The sequence below is a fragment of the Macaca nemestrina genome, chromosome 2 (assembly GCF_043159975.1).
Source record: "Macaca nemestrina isolate mMacNem1 chromosome 2, mMacNem.hap1, whole genome shotgun sequence".
NCBI classification, from domain to species: domain Eukaryota; kingdom Metazoa; phylum Chordata; class Mammalia; order Primates; family Cercopithecidae; genus Macaca; species Macaca nemestrina.
In genome coordinates, this window is record NC_092126.1 from 110348322 (window position 1) to 110368848 (window position 20527).

General features: G+C 58.9%; 1 protein-coding gene across 5 annotated transcripts in view; it reads left to right on the top strand.

The window, feature by feature from the left end:
- Window positions 1-2039: 2039 nt before the first annotated feature.
- The window catches only part of LOC105480377 (neurobeachin like 2), a 29517-nt gene continuing 11029 nt past the window's right edge, over window positions 2040-20527 (top strand). Inside the window, exons 1-22 of one of the 5 annotated variants that reach the window (XM_011739113.3) lie at window positions 2040-2359; window positions 10449-10537; window positions 10622-10750; window positions 10865-10946; window positions 11040-11161; window positions 11291-11373; window positions 13002-13087; window positions 13189-13471; window positions 13623-13729; window positions 14259-14339; window positions 15720-15803; window positions 16233-16331; window positions 16810-17411; window positions 17492-17624; window positions 17710-17829; window positions 18052-18373; window positions 18533-18615; window positions 18735-18827; window positions 19040-19214; window positions 19342-19475; window positions 19856-20015; window positions 20252-20354. In XM_011739113.3, the coding sequence (XP_011737415.2) occupies window positions 2309-2359; window positions 10449-10537; window positions 10622-10750; window positions 10865-10946; window positions 11040-11161; window positions 11291-11373; window positions 13002-13087; window positions 13189-13471; window positions 13623-13729; window positions 14259-14339; window positions 15720-15803; window positions 16233-16331; window positions 16810-17411; window positions 17492-17624; window positions 17710-17829; window positions 18052-18373; window positions 18533-18615; window positions 18735-18827; window positions 19040-19214; window positions 19342-19475; window positions 19856-20015; window positions 20252-20354 (3221 nt within the window). In that variant the 5' untranslated portion in view covers window positions 2040-2308. Of the gene's footprint in view, window positions 2360-9643; window positions 9855-10448; window positions 10538-10621; window positions 10751-10864; window positions 10947-11039; window positions 11162-11290; window positions 11374-13001; window positions 13088-13188; window positions 13472-13622; window positions 13730-14258; window positions 14340-15719; window positions 15804-16232; window positions 16332-16809; window positions 17412-17491; window positions 17625-17709; window positions 17830-18051; window positions 18374-18532; window positions 18616-18734; window positions 18828-19039; window positions 19215-19341; window positions 19476-19855; window positions 20016-20251; window positions 20355-20527 lie in introns of those variants that run through there. The other 4 variants (XM_011739108.3, XM_011739109.3, XM_011739110.3 and 1 more) reach the window with 4 other exon arrangements.

Consider the following 20527-nt stretch of genomic DNA (forward strand, 5'->3'; position numbering starts at 1 on the left):
GGGCCACAGACCACAGGTCTAGCCCTCCCTTCACTAACCGTCTTGTCCTCACTAAGCCTTCTTTCCTGTAGTGGATGGGTTGCTCTGCCAAGGCCTGGCATGCAGGTTGGAGGTGCTCAGGAAACCCCAGCTCAGAACTATGATGGATGGAGCAGGACAAAAGTCCAGACTGGAGGCATGGACCAAGAAGCTAGGAGAACAAAACAGGACAGGGTCTCTGTTCTCTTGGCCACCCAAGGCCTAGGAGTCTCCAGACTGGTCAACTCCTGGAACCAATAGCACCTCTCTGGGCCCAGCAAACTTCTCCCCAGCCCCAACAAAGGGCCTGATCCCTGGGGACCTGACCCACCAGGGGTTGGGTCCCTCCTACCATCATCCTGTGCCCCTTTCCCCATGCCCTCACCTCACAGTCTGGGCATGCCCAGGTGGTCCTCATTTCGCCAACCTGGGCCTCAGTTTCTCCATCTGTAAAACAGAGCTGGCCGGGTGCGGTGGCTCACACCTGTAATCCCAGCACTTTGGGAGGCCAAGGCGGGTGGATCATGAGGTCAGGAGATCCAAACCACCCTGGCTAACACGGTGGAACCCCGTCTCTACTAAAAATACAAAAAATTAGCTGGACCTGGTGGCACGCGCCTATAGTCCCAGTGACTCAGGAGGCTGAGGCAGAATGGTGTGAACCCGGGAGGCGGAGGTTGCAGTGAGCCGAGATCGCGTCACTGCACTCCAGCCTGGGCGACAGTGTCTCAAAAACAAACAAACAAACAAAAAACAGAGCCATGAGGCACCCACCTCTTGAGGTTAAAGAAACAACATATGTGAAGCAAGTTCTGGGCCCTGGAGTTGGGGAGTGGGGGGAACCCCTCCACTGGAGCGTTTGGGAAGGCTTCCTGGAGAAGGGAGGGGGACCCGTGGGAACGGTCTAGGTCTAAGCCTCTCTGGGATCTGGGAGGGCACCGCGGCCCCGAAGGTATTTCAGTCTAGTCCTGCTGCTAACTTCCCACCATCACACTCCACAAACAGCTAGAGCTCAAAAGTTGCGTTTTGGTCTTCCCATAAAGCGACAGAGTAGCACCTGGCATTTGATAAGCGCTACAAAGGGTCGTCATGGTGGTAGTGGTGATTATTGGTTTGTGTGTGTGTGTGTGTGTTTTGTTTTGTTTTGTTTTGTTTTGTTTTGTTTTGTTTTGTTTTTGAGACGGAGTCTCGCTCTGTCACCCAGGCTGGAGTGCAGTGGCCGGATCTCAGCTCACTGCAAGCTCCGCCTCCCGGGTTCACGCCATTCTCCTGCCTCAGCCTCCCGAGTAGCTGGGACTACAGGCGCCGGCCACCTCGCCCGGCTAAGTTTTTGTATTTTTAGTAGAGACGGGGTTTCACTGTGTTAGCCAGGATGGTCTCGATCTCCTGACCTCGTGATCCGCCCGTCTCGGCCTCCCAAAGTGCTGTGATTACAGGCTTGAGCCACCGTTGTTTTTTTTTTTTTTTTGAGACGGAGTCTCGCTCTGTGGCCCAGGCTGGTGTGCAGTGGTGCAATCTCGGCTCACTGCAAGCTCCGCCTTCCGGGTTCACACCATTCTCCTGCCTCAGCCTCCCAAGTAGCTGGGACTACAGGTGCCCGCCACTACGCCCGGCTAATATTTTGTATTTTTAGTAGAGACGGGGTTTCACCGCGTTAGCCAGGATGGTCTCGATCTCCTAACCTCGTGATCCGCCCGCCTTGGCCGCCCAAAGTGCTGGGATTACAGGCGTGAGCCACCGCGCCCGGCCAATGGTGGTCATTATTGTTGAAGGACCCTCGCCACCCCCACGCGGCCCGCCGCCCCTTCCCTGAATGGCGGCAACTGCAGTCAGGCCAGCAGCGTCCTGGGCGGATTCAGACCCTGGAGAAGTCTGAAATTCCTCACCCCGACCCTCGTCCGGGAGGCTCAGGCTAGCCCTTCCAATGGCACTGGTGGGGCGGGGCGGGGCGGCGGGGCGGCTGGGCACTCGCCCGGGCCGCCAGGCCCATAGGCCCCTCCTCCTGCCAGGCTCTCAGCCCTTTACACGGTCCCGGGAGAGGCGGGGCGGCGGTGACTGCAGCGAAGTGCAGGAAGCCGGGCGGCGGCCGGCAGTAAGAAGGAGGAGGAGCGAGCAGACTTGGGTGGCTCAGCGCCGCGGAGGCCACAGCCGCAGACTTCCCCAGTAGTACCGCGCCGCTCCGCCCCGGAGTGACGCCCTCCGCCCATGGGCCTGGCCGAGGGCAACCGGCGGGCGGCGCGGAGGAGGCGGCGACAGGTGGCGCGCAACAGGGCTGGAGCCGGGCCGGGCCATGGCCGCCTCGGAGCGGCTCTACGAGTTGTGGCTGCTCTACTACGCGCAGGTGAGCCCGCCCCGCATCCGCATCCGCATCCGCACCCGCGGTGCCCCCAGCTTCCCGCGTCCCGCGCCTGCTGCACCTGCGCCCAGCGCCGCTGGGGCCGCGTAGCCGCGCGCGCGCGAAGGGCATGCAACGGCTCCGCACACACGTGTGTGCCCCCAGCCCGTCGGGTGCCTCTGGCACTTATGCCTCGCGGTCGTGCACTTCACAGCAACCCACCCCCCAAGCAGGACCGTGCAGCCTGAGTCTTTCTTGCTAGAGGAGAGTGGCCTGGGCCGAGCCGGCCGGACGCTTCTTTTCCTTTTTACAAATGGGGAAACTGAGGCCTGGAGAGACCTGGAGACTGACCAGGAGGCTAGGGGGAGGGGGACTCAATTTGTATATGGGCTGCCTCTCCCTTGGGCGCAGCCCGATTGGGTGGTCGTGGCCAACGGGTCTGGGGGTGTGGGCCAACGTAGGGGGGGTGTGTGGGCTGACGTAGGGAGGTGTGTGGAAGGGGAATGCTCCCACTTCAGGTCCTTCTTGAGTTGCATCCCCCCACACCCCCAGCAGACAGGCTGCGATAAGCTCCTCCCTGACTTGAAACGACCCACCCTGCCCCCATTCTGAGGGGTGGACCCAGGACCTTTCTAGGAGCAGAAGAAAAGGTTTTGCTCTGGATGCCCAGGGTGAGGGTGGGGCGTTGATTCCCTGAAGGATGTCTGAAAAGGTTGGAGGGAGGCCCTTTCCTCCTGAGCTCCCCACCCGACTCAGAGAAAACTTCAGGTGGTCTCAGAAGGTGAGGGGAGTGACTCTGACCTGGGTGTCCCATCAGCTGAGAACCTGGTGTCACTCACACCGTCTCACACACATAGTCCCCCATTTTCCTTCTGCACCCACAGCAGGGAGGGATCCCAGGGTAACGCTCCCTTCCCCTTCACCCAGCACCTCCCTCCTTGCACCTGCCTGGCATCATGCTCCTGGCTCAGGTGTGCCCTGGGCACAATAGACCATTGTGTGCCCTGAACAGTTTGTCAGTGGGGGGAATTCATGCTCAGACGCGCTGGCCCTCCATGAGGAGGCTGGCCCACTGTGTTCCACCAACCTGGAGTCCAGGCCAGAAGGACCACAGCCTCTTCAGTCCACTCAGGTTGTGAGAGGTCCATGCCCCCGGCAGGAGGCCAGGCATGGAGTAGAGTCCCTCTTAGGTATAACTCAGATCAAACTCGACTTCTGAGCCTCTGCTTCCCACCTGTAAGATTGACACAGCCCTGGCCGGGCAGCCCTGGCTGGGCGTGCTGGCTCACACCTGTAATCCCAGCACTTTGGGAGGCCGAGGTGGGCGGATCACAAGGTCAGGAGATCGAGACCATGCTGGCCAACATGGTGAAACCCCCGTCTCTACTAAAATACAAAAATTAGCTGGACATGGTGGCGCATGCCTATAGAATTGCTTGAACCAGGGAGGCGGAGGTTGCAGTGAGCCGAGATTGCACCACTGCACTCCAGCCTGGTGACAGACTCTGTCTCAAAAAAAAATAATTACACAGCCCTGACCTCAGGGGCTTCCTAGACTCTGTGGAGAGGTAGCCATTATAGCTGGTCCAGACCAGAGAAGGCTCCTGTTTCCCTGGCCCCATTGGGTCCCCTCGCCCCAGCTTCTCTGCCTCCATCCCCAGTGGTTGTGAAGGAGCAGAGGATTTGAAGAGAAGCCTACCCCTAGTCCTCCCTCTGACTGCCCCATAGCTATGGGCAGGTTCTAGGTGCATGGGCAGGTAAAGGGGACTTAAACCAGGTGATGAGTGTGAGAGATGTTAATGACAGGTCTTCAGGTCGGGTGGCAGGCTGCTGGGAGTGTCTTGGTATCTCCCAGGACAGTAACTCCAGCATGGTTGCCTCCTGATGCCCCATCTAGCTGAGCTCTGTACATGGCCAGCCCCCATCCCCTCAGGAGGTGGTTATGGCTCATATCTGTGCTGAGCCTCCCACTCCAGGAGCTCCTCACCTCACAGGGCAGATATGGAACATAGGCTGGCAGGTTGTAGCTTTGGAAGCCTGAGCAGGCAGAGGGCAGTCTGGGGCCAGGCAAACAAATCCAGGATGTGACAGCAAACTCAGGAGCCAGGCGGGGCCAGGCTGCCTGGGAAGAGGAAGCTAGGGCCAACCTCCCAGCTCGCCTTCCTGCCCGCCTGCTCCTGCTCCTGGAACCCCCAATCCAGGGAGGAGTAGTGCTATACAACTTTGAGTCCTGTTAGGGACCTATTGTGTGTGTACTTGGGGAGGGGGAGTGCAAGGTAAGGGGCGGAGCTGAAAGTGGGTGTTTAGAGACCCTTTAGTTGGCCAGCCACCCAGCCAGCAACACCTGCACCCCTCCCTTCAGCTGTGAGAGCTGACATCAGCTGGCAAACCTGTTTCCCCAGTTGTGGGTCTGGGTGGGGATGGAGAGGGGGGAGTAACTCCTTCCTGCCCTTCCTCTTCCTTAAAGACCCCAGGTTTAGACCCACCACCCCCTCTCCCTGTGGGCCCGGCTCAACTGGGGGCCTCATAGTGAGGGAGGGGGCTGTGGGTGGCCGCTGAGGGAAGAGGGAAGAGTCAGAGCACCCCAGGACCTCACTCAGTTGGAGCTCCTTAGGGCCCTGGTGGGGAAACCAACGCAGGGTCCTACCACGATTGTCAGACCTCACATGTAGTAGGTGCTCCTTGGGTATTAGCTGAAGGGTGGGCCCCATAGCAGTGACCAGTCAGGAAGTTACCCCAGAGGAGGCTGAGTTTGGGCTTTGAGGGCCGAGAGGAAGGAACAGCAGGAGCAGTGAGACAAGAAGCAAATTGTCAGGAGTTGGGGTAGGGCAGAGCTAGTCAAGCAGGCCTGGTGGACAGTGGGGGCTCATCCAGAGGACTCCAAGCCCACCAGAGCTCCCCCAGGGAAGGCATAGGAAGGACAGGGGAGTCTTGGGGGACTGGGGACAGCACCTGACAGGCTGGCGGTTGGGCAGCCCATAAAAGTTAATGCCACATAGCATGCAGATGAGTGGTCCCTGTTCAGGCAGGAGCAGCAGTGATGTTCAGCAACCCCCCCAGTGAATGGGGTCACAGAGTGAGGGGGCACTGAATATGGAAGGGCACTCAGGGTCACAAAGGTCAGGGCAGAACAAACCCTCAGGTGACAGGAGGGAGCAGAAGCTGACCTGTCCAGCTATGCCACTGAGGCCTCAGAGGGGTCCAGGAAGGTTAGGTCAGGCTGGAGGCAACCCCGTCCTGCCCACACTTCCCCCAGTTCCCTCTCCCTAACTGATGTCTACTGCCTCTTAGAAGCCTGGTCAGGCCCTCCACTCCCCCTGGTACTTTATCTGGTCATATTCCTTTTTGGGCCTCAGTTTACCTTCCTGAAATGGGTAAATGGAAGGTGGAATCACTTCCTTGATGCTTGGTCCCCTGCCTCTATTACCAAGGCGCCTGAAGGAGGAGGGTCTGTAGTGACAGAGAGATGAGCACACAGCCCAGGCTTGGGTGGCCACTGGTCATTCCTGGGGTTGTTATGACAACTGGGGAGCTGATGGGGAAGTGTGGGGTCCCCGGAGAAACAGGGTCAGTTACTATGGGTCTATGGGGACCCTGGAAGGAGATTGCCATTTTCCATAGTGATAGTAAAAGGGGGTGGTCGGCTCTTGAGCCACTTGCTTGAGCCTGTTTCCATTCTGTGGAGTGTGATTTCATTTCAATAAATCTATGCTTTCCTTGCTTAAAAAAAAAAAAAAAATATATATATATATATATATATATATATATATATATATATATATATATATATATATAGTACAAGGGGATGGTCAGGCCCTGGGGCAGGGTGGGTGTCATGGAGATCAGAAGGTCCACCCTTTCAGCACCCCCTCTCCAGGTAAGGGGGAGAGACTGGCCCAGCCACCCAGGCACTCAAACCACTATCCTCAGTTGTCCCTGCCCCAGCAAAGTCCCATCTTCCTGCTTCATCCCATGGCCTAACATCCTCCAAGCCTGACCTCCAGTCCTGGTGATATAGCCAGAAGTCACATTTAGCTTGACATTGCCCTCCCCATCCGGCTACTGAATTGGGGGACCCCCTAGGCCTGAGATAGGCTATTCCACACAGACCCCACCCTGTCCCACTTCTGCTTGTCTGTCCCTGAAGATGGAGTGCTCACTACCACCCAGGCAGCTCTGACTGAAAGGAGTCACCCACTCTTGAGCTGTGTTCTTCTCTCCCTTCCTGCTCCTAGCTCTTCCCTGGGGTCTATTAATGCCTCTTACTGTCACTCACAGTGGGGGCTGAGGGTTGTTGCCTGGAATTCAGGGAGCTCGGGCAGTCCAGAGCCCCTGGATCTGGAGCTCCACTCACCTTACCCTCACCTCGAGTTGGGTAGGTATGGCTGGAGAACTTTTACCCATGAAGCAAAGGGATGGTTTTAAAGAGGTGAATGTTAGGTAACAAGCCACCGAGAGTTAGAATGGGGACTGGACTCCGGAACCCACGTGCTCACCACGGATTTGGTTCGTGAGAGGCACCAGACAGGAATAGGTCTTACAAAGAGTGCTGATGCCCCTGATGGGGGCATTCCAGCAGAGCAAACAAGAGCAAAGCACAGGCAGACCTGTGGGGGTATAGACAGCAAGTCACGCCCTTGGGCCCGGGCATCCTGCAGGTTTGGGATGTGGAGGCTGGAGGTGAGGTGGGCACCACCCACACAGGGCCTCAGATGTGAGCTTGTGATAGGGCATGCGACTGGCTGATCAGGCTGTGATGGTGACGGATGTCTACTCGAGGCCCACTGTGCGCTGGACTTGGGGTACGTCAGGCAGGGTCTGGGAGCAGCATGGTGTCAGGCAGCTCAGTGATCCCTGTCACCTTGGCAAACAAGGTGTACTCCCTGTACTCCCCACCAGTGTCACAACCACCAGCCCTCAGCCCTCCGGGTTACTTCAGAATTCCAGAGGAGTCTCAGTTCCATGCGCAGCCAGGGACTGTTTGAGCCTAAGCAGCCCTCAGGAGCCCCTCACCCCCAGCACTCTCAAGTGCCCTCACAGCTAGTTGGGCATAAGTTGGGGTCTCTGTGGAGGCGACCATGAGACCCCCTCTTCCCAGGGACACCGGCCTTCCCCATTCCCACAACCTTCTCCCCTGCTGCAGGACCTGGGCATCACTTACCTATGGGCCCTGGAGAGGGCTTGGCAGGTGTAGCTGCTCCCAGCCTGCCCTCAGTGGGGGACAGGGTTGGGGCTCTGACCCAGTTAGGTGGGAGCGAGGGGCTGGACTGTCCCTGACCCATGTTCCTGCTCAGAGCTGGCACAACTGACCAAGGCAGAGGCTCTGAGAGGGGCATGGGAAGCCTGAGCATCACGGCCACCCCTCCCAGGCCCTGGGCCTTCACATGCAGCACTGCTACTATGCTTTCATCCCCTGCCATTCTCTGCCTTCTGACCCTGGCTCCCTGAGGGACTCCCATACCCCGACACATCGCAGTCTCAAGCCATGGGGCCTAGGCCAGAGTTGGCCTGAGGCCTTCCAGGGAGAAAAGGTAAGACCCAGGGAGGCAGGACAGGCAGCCACCCCACCCCTGCCTAATACTGTGCCTTGGAGACCTCCTCATCCCCTTTCAGAGCCCCTGAAGGCTGTCTTGATTGCCCCAGCCCTGAACCCAGCTCAGCCCAATCTGCTGAAAGTTTACAGGACTGGACAGGCCAAGGCTGTGGTTCTAGGGACAGAAAGCAGGAGTATGTAGAGATTGAGGGACCCACCCCTATCCTGGGAAGGCTGATCAAGGTGATGGCCACCAGGAGGGTGGGAGGTTCCTGCTCAAGTACTACAAGCCCAAGTTACACAAGGCAGTAGGGCATAGGGTGGGCAGAGGCCTGGACAAGAGGATGTGAACCACAGATGGGGAGAGGTGGAAGCCGGAGAAGCAGGTCCTGGTTGGACCAGCAGCCTGGAATGCCAGGCTCAGCAGTCGAGCCTTTATGGGGAGGGGTTAGACATAGTCAAATGTGGGGCTTTCTGGTGCTCAGTAGAGCTGCAGCTGGCAGGAAGACTCCCATTTTGAGTGACTGGCTTGACTGAGGGGCAGAAGAGGGGAAGACAGCATTGGGACATTTTTGAAGGCAGCCAGCGGTCTCTGTGGGGCCACTGAGGCAAGGATCGGGTCACATGGTCTGCATGGGCTGGCTTGCTAGCAATCATGAGTGGTCCTGGCCTAGAACTAAGGTCTGGCTTTCAGCATCCTCAAAGGTACACTGAAGGCAAAGTAGTAGATAAGGCATCCCCTATGGGGCCTCCTGTTTCCCCATCTGTAATGGGAGAGGTTCAGAAGAAGTGGTCCAGGACCCCTGGCCGCCTCTGCTGTCTCGGGATCTGGGTATTTTGGGCTCCTTGCTGATTGTTCGGGAAGAAGCTGCCAGCAGGAGAGGGTGGAGAGGTCAATAAATGTCACTGACAGGCAAAATGTCATGGTTGTGTGGGTCTGCTCCATGGTGGCCCTGGCACCTCTCTGAGTTGTCTTCAGATCTGCACTAAAATATACCAGGGAGTTCCCCAGTCACAGGGTGGATGGCTGCTCTGCCTAGGTTTTTTTGGGATCTGGCTCAGGTCTGCTGTGGTCAGGCCTCTTGCCCTGGGACCATTCAGGCCTTGCCCTGTGGTCTGGGTCCATAGACTGCAAAAATTAGCCATCCATCCAAAGATAGTGCTGGAGGTCCTTGGGTATGAGGTCCATGGCCCCTGGGGAGCAGCCTCAGGCCTGCTGAGTACTGACCATGATGTGTCCCTTGCCTCTTCATCCTTTTCCACTCTAGCTCCCCCTGTCCACCTCTAACTCTAGGACTCAGCTGGTTGGGAGCTCCAGATGGCACCAGCCTGGAGGAATTCCTGTATAAGCCACCACCCACCCCTATCCCCTGGGAGGGGCTTAGAGGTTAGAGGAGATACGGGCTAGGCTAGGATTTATCAGCTGTGTTCCTGAGCAAAGAGAACTGCAGGGTCCAGATGAGGTGGCCAGGACATGGCGGTGCTGGGGGGACAAAGGTATGGCTGAGTCTTCTACATCGACCTCTATGGCCTAAGGCCTTGAGCACAGGTCAGGGAGCTGTGGGTGCCTTGAGTGAAGGGTACTGAAGCAGCAGGATCAGAACCGTCACCTGGATAAGAGCTCTTCCAGGCGCCAACCTCATGCTTGTAAAACTAGTCTCTGGCCCACAAGCCCCACCCAGGATAGGTGACTCCACCCCTCTGTAACAGGTCCCACCCTCAGCGCAGGCCAGGTCGCTTGCAGCCTCTCTCACTGGGGCCCAGGGTGCCCCGGCCCCCCCACATCCCTGCGGTCTGCCGGGAGGAAGCGGTCCCCCTCCCCCACCGTGACTTTGCGTTTCCTGCCCCAGCCCCGGGGCGGGAGGAGACATTTCCCGTTCACACCAAAGTTTTCCTGGCAGCGCCTAGACCTGGGCTTAGCCACTGCCCCTCTTGCCCATGGAACCAGCTCTGGGGCCTGGGGTCCAGGTAACCAGCGAGGGTGGGTGGAGGTTCCCGGGGCAAGGTAGTGCTGCACATGAGGATGTGCACATGTCTGGGTCTGCCTGTCTAATGGTACACATGTGTCCCGGGATACACAGTTAAAGAAGGTTACTGAAGGTAACCCCTTCTGCTGGGCTGGGTGACGATGGCAGATGAGGATCCAGCCCAAGGCTCTTGGTAGGGGGTGGCTGCTGTGTGGGACACCTTCTCCAGCCCTAGCACCAGTGTGGGCCACAGCCACACCCCACTTACGCCCCTCCCCTGGCTGTGTCAGACCTGCCTAGGACTGCAGGCGTTAGGGAGGTGGGAGCAGAAACTAGGAGGCTGAGAGAAGCAGTGGGGTGCCTGGAAGAGTGGTCAGTATGTACCTAACTCTCTGATGCTGACCTTCCAATGTCCTGCCCTCCCTCCCCCATCCCTTACTCCCCTCCTCCACACCCACCACTCTGCCTTTAATCCCTTGTCCATGCCCTGTGTCCACCACCATTCATTCTTCACCTCTGTCTACATCCCCTTGTCCCTGCCCTGTTTATTGCACCCCTTCTGCCCCCCACCACTGATCCCCTGCTCTGCCTACAGAAGGACCTGGGTTACCTGCAGCAGTGGCTGAAGGCCTTCGTAGGTGCCTTCAAGAAGAGCATCTCACTGTCCTCTCTGGAGCCACGAAGGTGAGGCCGGATCTACACAGACGGCAGGGACAGAGCAAGGAGATTGAGGGGTCCTCAGCACCCATGTCTCCCCTTTCCTTGCAGGCCAGAGGAGGCAGGTGCAGAGGTCCCGCTGCTACCACTGGATGCGCTGCATGTGCTGGCCGAGCAGCTGCACCAGGCCGACCTGGAGCAAGCCCTCCTGCTGCTCAAGCTCTTCATCATTCTGTGCAGGTGTCCCTGTTATCCACTCTACGAGCAGGGGCCTAGAACTGTGGGCCAGAGGGAGCGGGGGCAGGGAGGGGCATGGTATATTATTGTGACCTCTCTCCTCATTGACTCCCCCAGAAACCTGGAGAACATAGAGGCAGGCCGGGGCCAGGTGCTAGTGCCCCGAGTGCTGGCGCTGTTGACCAAGTTGGTGGCAGAGGTGAAGTGGCCTCTACCTTGGGGGGCAGAGGGTACATGCAGGGAGGCAGGCGGTAGCCATGGCAGGGTTAAACCTCTCTCCCCACACCTACAGCTGAAAGGATGCCCACCACCCCAGGACCAAGGGGCACAGTTGGAGAATGTGGCCCTACATGCTCTGCTTCTCTGCGAGGGCCTCTTTGACCCTTACCAGACCTGGCGGCGCCAGCGCAGTGGGTGAGACCCAGCCCAAAGGCAGGGAACCCAGAGGAGGGTGGGGAGAGGATGGCCGTGCTGGGCCCAAGGAGGGGTGAGAGCGGGGAGTGATGAGAGCCGGGCTGATGTACTTGGCCTCACTGCCCCCAGGGAAGTCATCAGCTCCAAGGAGAAGAGCAAATACAAGTTCCCTCCTGCTGCTTTGCCCCAGGAATTCAGTGCCTTCTTCCAAGGTCAGGCCCCGCCCCTACCCCCACTTGGCCCCACCCCCAAACCTAGGCCCCTTCCTGTAGTTCCTTGATCCTGCCATACACAGGAACCACTTGGTGGTGTCTGCATGCAGGTCTGGGAGAACCAAAGACTAGGCAGGAGTTTAGGGACAGAGAGAAGAGAAAGGACATCTTGGACTGGAGTGAGGGCATCCCATCAGGTGGAGGGGTGGGGTCAACCTGCCTACCCAGATTTCTCATCCTCTTTCCCTCCCATCTCCTGAATCCTTCTAGCCACTTGTACCCTACTCTGATCTTAAAACTCTCTGGTCCAATCCCTTTGTCCCCATAGCCTCCACCCACTCTCCACCCATCCTGGAGACACAGTAGGTATCTCCACCTCCTGCTCCCTGGCTGCTGGAGGATCCGATGCCCAGGACAGCTGCGGCCGCCTGTTCGCAGGTGGTCCTGTGAACCTGTTCTCCCTAGTGACCCTTCTCCCCTGGGTCCCCTCTCTTCTCTCATTGGAGGGAGACTGGCCAGGACTTTAAGATAGGCTCAGGGTGGGATATGGCCTGGACAGAGGTGGGCAGGGTTGTGAGAAGGTGGTGACCTATTGGGATATTAAGTGTCTCAGTGATGCCCCCATGGAGCTGTGGGCCTGGATCTAGAGTTGGGGCAGCAGCTCCAGGAGGGGAGGCACCCCTAGGGAGCTCCCCGCCTTTATTTTCCCATAGCCTGGGTGCTCTTATTAAAACAAACTGGATTTTATTCCTCCTCCCATCGTATCCCTTGATGTCAACCTGGCACCCTCAAGATGAAATCCTACTCCTCCCACAGCCTTTCTCTCCACTTGTCCTGCTGCCCAGCCTCGCTTCTCTCCTCTCATTCCCAGACTGCTACCACTGACCCCACCTCAGGGTCTTAGCCCATGCTGTGCCCTCTCCCCTCCAACTGCATTCTCAGGTCTCCCCTCAAAAGCCCCATCCCCAAGGAGGCCTCCCACCCATCCAACCGGAATCAAGCCCCAGCCCTACTCTTCTTCCTCCCTCAGGCATGTGACCCAGGGCTAGTCCCTTCTGCCCTCTGAGTTTCAGTCCCTGGCCTGGCATCCTGTCCAGCTTTGCTGGCGCAGGGCCAGGTGGGCCTCCTACGTATTAGGCTGTGAAAGCCCCTAGAAGTCCCAGGCAAAGGCATGGGCGTGGGGGAGGTGGCATCAGTGCAGGAGATACAGCAGAGTCCCCAGAGCACAGCATGAGAAGCACCAACCGTCACAGGGGCAGAGGGAGCAAGAGATTTGCATCTGAGAAACTAAGCCCTGGTCATCACGGGGAAGAGGAAGGATGTGCTCATGCTGGGGCCCTCACTTTGGCGCTTGAGGATCTAGGAAGCTGGCTAGACTCTCAGGGCTGGGCTGTGTCCCCCTTAAGTCCCCCAGAGAAGGGTTGTGTCCCTTTCAGACCCTCTACTATACAGCCATAACTCCTTAGATGCCCCCAGGGCAAAGCCCAGTCTTATCACTCAGACTGGGTCTTTTACTTGGCCCAGTTCCTTCTCCCCTCCACCCCAGGGCACCCACCTCTTGTGCAGCCCCCTGGGTCCATAGCCCTGCAACCTTGGTGACATTACCCTGCCCACAACCCCCTACCCAGAGAGCCTACAGAATGCAGACCACTTGCCTCCCATACTGCTGTTGCGTCTCATCCACCTCTTCTGCGCCGTCCTCGCTGGAGGAAAGGTAGGCTGGGAGGTGAGCCTGTGGACTAGAGAGCGGCTCTTTCAGCATCTATCTGCTGGGTGAGCCCCTTGCCCACTGCCCATCTCTGTCCACACCTGCAGGAGAACGGGCAGATGGCTGTAAGTGACGGCTCTGTGAAAGGCCTGCTGAGTGTGGTGCGGGGCTGGAGCCATGGGCCAGCCCCAGACCCCCACCTAGTACCACTGGCTCTAGAGGCACTGGTGGGTGCAGTCCATGTCTTGCATGCCAGCCGCACACCTCCTCGTGGCCCAGAGCTTCGTGCCCTGCTTGAGAGCTACTTCCATGTCCTTAATGCCGACTGGCCAGCTGGTCTGAGCTCAGGCCCCGAAGAGGCCCTTGTCACCCTCCGGGTCAGCATGCTCGGTGGGTATGGGCTCCCAGGCTCTTGGGGAAGGGGCATCATGAGGGAAAAGCCTAAGTGATGATGGAAGGGCTGGATGGGGCAGCATACGAAGGAAGGCTTAAGGCTGCCTAGAGGGGTCTGAGCAGGGCTTGACCCTTGACACTTCTACAGATGCCATCCCCATGATGCTGGCATGTGAAGACCGGCCAGTGCTGCAAGCCACCTTCCTCAGCAACAATTGCTTTGAACACCTCACTCGGCTCATTCAGAACAGCAAGGTGGGTAGGCCCCAGCCTGGGGGTGAGGATCTGGAAGCCAGAGGTTAGGGGAGACATGCATAGGTGCCAGGCTGCTGCTGAGCAAACATGGGCTGGACAGAGTCAGTTGTTTGCAGCTGGTGGGATGGCCTGCAGTTCAGTGGGAGGGTCTGGGGCATGGACAAGGGCCCGTCCCTTGGGGCCTCTATAGGACTGGGCTTGAGGCTCAGGACAGCTCTGTGCCCCACGGAAGCGGGGCTTGTTATGGAAGGAAGGGAGCTGCTCTGGCGCCTTGTTTCCCTTTCCCTGGCCCCAAGTACAGGGGCTAGAGGAGCACACCAGTGCTTTCAGATGCAGTGTCTGCTCCCACCCACCCATCCCCCCGATTGCCCATCTGAGCAGGGCACAGGGGGCTCAGCACCCTACTGTTCCCTAGTGCCAGGCAGGGCACCTGGCAGCTGCTCCTGGTCCTGCTCTAACCCCACCCTCTCCCGTCTTCCTCCTCTCTCTTCTTTGCCTCCTCCACCCTGTGCCTCCCCCTTGCCCACAGCTGTACCTGCAGGCCCGGGCGCCCCCTGAGGGGGACAGTGACCTGGCTACCCGGTTACTGACTGAGCCCAATGTCCAAAAGGTACCATCCTGGGGCTGACCAGCTCAGACACCCCCGGGACTTCCTCTTTAAGCTTTCTCCACTATAGCTGGGGGAATGAGCGGATGTGTGTAAGGCCTGGTGTGGTCTAGCAATGGGTGTGGGTCCTCCATGCTGTCTTGCCTGCCTTCCAAGTCCCCATCCTAGGGAACAGGACAGAAGGTGGTCTATCCCCTGCCTGGTGTTTGATTGGGTGTTGGGGTCTGCCTGTGCCAAGCGGGATGGAACCTTCGAAACTCAACTACCTACCTCATTTCTCAGAAGGGGAGACAGAAGCCCAGACACTCAAGGGTTTGGCTGTAGTCACAGAGAAGGGGGTCTCCCTCATGGTGCCATTTCTTTCTGTAGATTCTTGCACCCACCCTCAGCAGGTCACTGGGTGCCCCCAGCCAGCCCCTGATGATGCGCTCCCTGACTCACCTTGCATGTGGGCTGTAGGCAGCTGCAGGGTGTCAGCTGGCGGCTTCACAGCGGGCACCCTTTCTGGGGGCTCAACCTGTGGACCCCAACCTCCATAGCCCCTACCCTGGCTCTGTCTTCATGAGGTAACCCTATGTGTTCACTGCACATGGTCATTTTCTGAGAGCTGGCACGTCTATTCATCTGCAAAGCAGGCAGGGCAAAGTGACTTCCCTCTGTTTTTACAGATGAGGACACTGAGGCCTGGAGGGGGAAGACTGATGCCTGAGGTCACTTGGGGAGTCAGGCAAAGTTGGGACCAAAGGCCCCATGGAGCCAAATGTGACCTGGTCCCTGCTGAGAAGCTCTCCAAGCCCTCCCAAACCCTGACCCCCTCAGGGTGGGGCAGGAGAGGCAGCAGCATGCCTCTGGCTGTCAGGTTCAGCCAGGCTGAGCCTCAGTGTCCCCACCTGGATCTAGGGGGAAGGGGCAAGGTGGGACTTAAAGGTCTCGAAGGTTCTTTTGGTTCTAACACCCTGTGATTGATTGTCCCTGAATCTCTGACCCCTGTCAATCACTGTGGGTGATGGGGCACTTGCTGGCCTGTCTGTACTCGTGTGTCTAGCTTTAGGGAGACAGGTTGCGGGTGGGGCCCTAACTCCACCACAGAAAGGGGGACTGGACGGTGCAGTGAGAGTGTCCACCATTAATCTGTCCCAGTGAGGCCCTTCCCAGCCTTTGTTAGACTGGGTCTTGCTGAGCTGCTCAGAGAGGGCCCTAGGTCATGATAGGGTCACAGCAGTTGGGGCAAGGAGTAGAAGGTCTGGTGCTCCAACAGAGTTGCTGATCTAGCACATGCCACATGCCTTGGGGTGCTTGGCTCTGCACCTTTTTTACTGCAGGGGGCTGCCAGCTGTGACACCCTGGCCCCTGCCTCTCCTGACGGCCCCTCCCAACCCCAAGGTCCTGGACCAAGACACAGACGCCATTGCAGTCCATGTAGTCAGAGTGCTGACCTGCATCATGAGTGACTCCCCCTCAGCCAAGGTGAGGCTGCTGCACTGCAGCTTTAGTCGGGGTGCGGGGTGGAGTTCAACTGACCATATCCCCAGAACAGGCCTGGCCGGTGGCTATAAGAATCCTGTTCCCTGGAGCAAAGCAAGCTGGGAGGTGACTGCCCTGCCCTAAAGCACACTGGGCAGGTGTGGTCGCCAGTCTGTCCTGGAGCTGCATCTCCTCTATCAGGGCTGGATGGGGAATGGACACTTGTAGACCCACCTCCATCTACAGCCTTCTGGGATGGACTCATGTCCCCCCCATCCCTCTGCAGCCCACTGCCCACCAGTACTGTCACCCAGAGGCAGAGCCACGCAAGGGAACCGCAAAATGTGATGCCCCTCCAGGGTTTCCAGGGGGCCTGAGTTTGCCCTGGGGCACATGTATATGTTCACTTCTTCCCCATACTGCCTTACACAGGAGGTGTTTAAGGAGCGCATCGGCTACCCTCACCTGCAGGAGGTTCTGCAGAGCCATGGTCCCCCCACCCATCGGCTGTTGCAAGAGCTGCTCAACATGGTGAGGGAAGGGGCTTGGGACCAGGGTCCCAAAGGCAACCAGAACTGAGTCAGGGTTACCACAGATGGTGAGCTTTCCACCCTGGGGGGCCATGTTGACTGCGGCCAGTACATAGTGTGACCTGTAGCCTGGTCATGTCTATCAGTGTCACTGGAATGAGGATTCTGGCCCTGTAGGGATCCTGGAAGCAACTGCATGTTAGCAAGCCCCAGGATTATCTTAGGAACATGCAGTTAGGGGTTAGGCCAACCCAGGCTGAAAACTAAGGTTGAGGGATTAACAGCACTGAAGGATTCTTAGTAGTAGTGATCGTCATCTGTGTCCCTCTGACTTTCCTGAGCCTCACACACAACCTGTGGGCAGGATGGGGTAGATCATGTTGCTGACTGCTGCTGTAGGCAAGTAAATGGAGCCAGAAAGTCCTACTGTTGACAGGGTGCCACAACTGACCAGGGACTGTTATTCTGTCCACCCACAGGCTGTGGAGGGTGACCACAGCTTGTGCCCACCTCCACCAATCCGCAATGAGCAGCCGATACTGGTGCTGGTGCAGTGGCTGCCGTCATTGCCCACCGCTGAGCTGCGGCTCTTCCTAGCACAACGCCTCAGGTGGCTCTGTGACAGCTGCCCTGCCAGCCGTGCCACCTGTGTGCAGGCAGGCCTGGTGGGCTGCCTGTTGGAGACACTCAGCACAGGGCTAGCCCTGGAGGCCCGCTGCCAAGAGCAACTGCTGGCACTGCTACAAGCACTGGGCCGTGTATCAATAAGGCCCATGGAGCTGCGTCACCTGCTGCGCCCTCCGCCAGGATTGGACTCGGGACCAGGTGGAGCTGAGGCTGGAAAGGCCCGACACGCAGGTGCTGTCATCCGTTCATTATCAGGCATGGCCAGGCACCAGGGCCCTGCACGCGCTCTACGCTACTTTGACCTCACGCCCAGCATGGCGGGCATCATGGTACCCCCTGTGCAGCGATGGCCAGGGCCTGGCTTCACCTTTCATGCCTGGCTCTGTCTGCACCCCATGGATATAGCACCTACCCCTGCCCCCACCCGACCACTCCAGCGAAAGCAGCTGTACAGGTGGGTGACTGCCAGGGGCCAGGGACCTCCTGCCAGGGTGAGCAGGAACAAGCAGACATAACTGGCTCGCCTGCCCCCAGCTTCTTCACCAGCAGCGGCTCAGGGTTTGAGGCCTTCTTCACAGCAGCCGGGACCCTGGTGGTGGCTGTGTGCACACGGAAGGAGTACTTGACCATGAGTTTGCCCGAAGTGTCCTTTGCCGACTCTGCCTGGGTGAGACCCCATCCTTCTCATGTGGCCCAGTAGAGAGAGGGGTGCTGAGTCCCAAGTATGGCCTAACATGAGGCTTCTGTTCTAGCACTGCGTGGCTATCGTCCATGTGCCTGGGCGCCGGCCCTTCAGCCAGAACCTGGTCCATGTCTACAAAGACGGCCATCTGGTCAAGACAGCACCCCTTCGCTGCCCCTCCCTCAGTGAGGTGTGCCAAGCAAGGTTTGGGGAGGCCTTGGATAGATGGGGGGACTTGGAACACAGTGGGCAGGGTGTGGCCTGGAGCCCTTGTGTCCCGTGCTGCCCCATAGGCCTTGGACTTTAGCCACTGGGGTCCATGCAGCCATGGGGGTCACTGTGAGGAACTGCATGTAGGCGGAGCCCCAGGTTCTGCTGTGACCTGACTGCTCCCCCAACCCCGGTCCCACAGCCTTTCTCCTCCTGCTGTATCGGCTCCGCTGGGCACCGCACAACGACCACCACCACGGGGCTGCCCATGCCACCAGTCCCCGCCACCCTGGCCTACACTCACCCCGCCCTCACCCGGTCCCAGTCAGTCCCAGCCTCCACGGGGCTTGGCTGGGGGTCCGGGCTGGTGGCCCCCCTGCAGGAGGGCAGCATCGACTCTACCCTCGCAGGCACCCAGGACACTCGGTGGGGCAGTCCCACATCCCTGGAGGGTGAGCTGGGGACTGTGGCCATCTTTCATGAAGCCCTGCAGGCGACGGCTCTGTGGACCCTGTGCACCCTGGGTATGCAGCATCCTTCATCTCTGCCCCAGCCCCAGGCCAGAAGCTAGGGGTCCAGGGGTGAGAAGGCATCTCTGGGGGTCTCTCCTCTGGTCAGGCAGGCTCTGGATGGGGTTTGGCCAGAGGCCTAGCAAGGTCTGAAGCCCCCTGCCCACCTCCCAGGGCCCAATGAGACGGCACCCTTCAAGCCTGAGGGGGAGCTGCATGAGCTCAGCACCAGGCTGCTCCTCCATTACTCACCTCAGGTATTTGGGGGCCCCAGGGGAGTGGTTGGCTTGATTGTGCTACTTTCTGGTTCCCACACTGTGCCTGCCACCCCCTCCTCCCTCTGACCCTGGCTGCCTGCCCATTCCCCTGTCCCTAGGCTTGTAAGAACAACATTTGCCTGGACCTGTCCCCCAGTCATGGGCTCGATGGGCGCCTGACGGGCCACAGAGTGGAGACCTGGGATGTGAAGGTCTGTGAGCACGTGTGGGTGGTGTGTGCAGGAGGCATGAACATGGGGCACATGTGTGTTTGGAGTCAGGTGGGGAGCAGTGCTGTGCCTGGGGAGGATTTGGACAGTCCAGCTCGAGAGAGCAAAACTTCCCTTGTGGGTGGTCTGCTGGGGTGGAGCAGGGCAGGAAACTGACTGGAAGGCCCCCCTCACTGCCATCCTCCTTCCCCCAGGATGTGGTGAACTGCGTTGGGGGTATGGGTGCCCTGCTGCCCCTGCTGGAGCGAGTAGCTGCACAGCCCAAAGAGGCTGAGGCAAGTCCAGCTGAAACGCATGACCTCGTGGGTCCTGAACTGACCTCTGGCCACAAAACCCAGGGCCTGGTTCTCCCATTGGGTAAATCTTCAGGTAAGTGTTCCTGGTGCCTATGTTATGGGGCGAGAATCTTGGCATGGTAGGGGGGTGGAATGCCCAAGGTCTCCTGGCCACTGGCAGGCCCTTGATGCACCTCTGTCCCCTTCCTGGTGGCTGGCAGAGGAACGGATGGAGAGGAATGCAGTGGCTGCTTTTCTGCTGATGCTGCGGAACTTCCTTCAGGGTCACGTGGTGAACCAAGAGAGCCTGGTGCAGTGCCAGGGGCCTGCCATCATCGGGGCCCTCCTGCGAAAGGTAGGGCCTGGTAGGGCACGCATGGGGGATTAGGGATATGGTCAGCCTGTCTGACCGAGGGGACTGAGTGGGGAACCTGCTGCCCTGTCAGTCATGGAGAACCTCCTGGGAGAGTTGATACTTGAGTGGGCCCTGAAAGGCCGAGCAGGGTTGGATCTGGAAGATTTGGGGAAAGGCCCAGCACAGGTTGGGGTGGGGACCCGCACAGCAGGCAGGAGGCTTGCATGTCAGAGGCGGCAAGGAGCCCCCAAAGGGTTCTGAGCAGGTGGGTGGCCATGTCTGTGGCCGTCATGGCTGTGCAGGGAAGGGTGGCAGCTGAGAAGTTCAGACAGCAGGTGGGCAGAGCCTGAGCCCTCACTCCAGCTCCTGTCTCACCCCAGGTCCCCAGCTGGGCCATGGACATGAACGTGCTCATGTCTGCCCAGCTGCTGATGGAGCAAGTGGCGGCTGAGGGCAGCGGGCCCCTCCTGTACCTACTCTACCAGCATTTGCTCTTCAACTTTCACCTCTGGACCCTCAGTGACTTCGCCGTGCGCCTCGGTAGGTGTGAGGACCTGAGCAAGGGGCTGGCCATAGGGTGGCTGAGCACTGAGAAGTCAGAACCCTGCTCTGGGGGATCTGAGGGACTCACCTGATAGGAATCCAGAATGCCATGGGGTGGCTGAGGGGACTATGACCCTGCCCTGGAAGTCTGACAGGCACATGGCTCTGGCCTGGAGGATCTGAAGGGCCCAGCTCAGCCTAGTGGCCTAAGCCTCCTGCTCATTCCTTCTCAGGCCACATCCAGTACATGTCCAGCATAGTTCGGGAGCACAAACAGAAGCTGCGGAAGAAGTACGGCGTCCAGTTTATCCTGGATGCTCTGCGCACCCACTACAGGTGAGGCCAGTGGGGCCAGATGGGCCATGGGGGGCTGACGCTGACACAGTGGCCTCTGGCCTTGGGGACTGGGCTATGCGCTTACCTGACTCACCTGCCCACCCTCCCTCCCCCTCTCTCCCCTTCTCTCCCCCTGTCTCCCCACCTTTCTCCGGACCTGGCTGGGGGTGCCT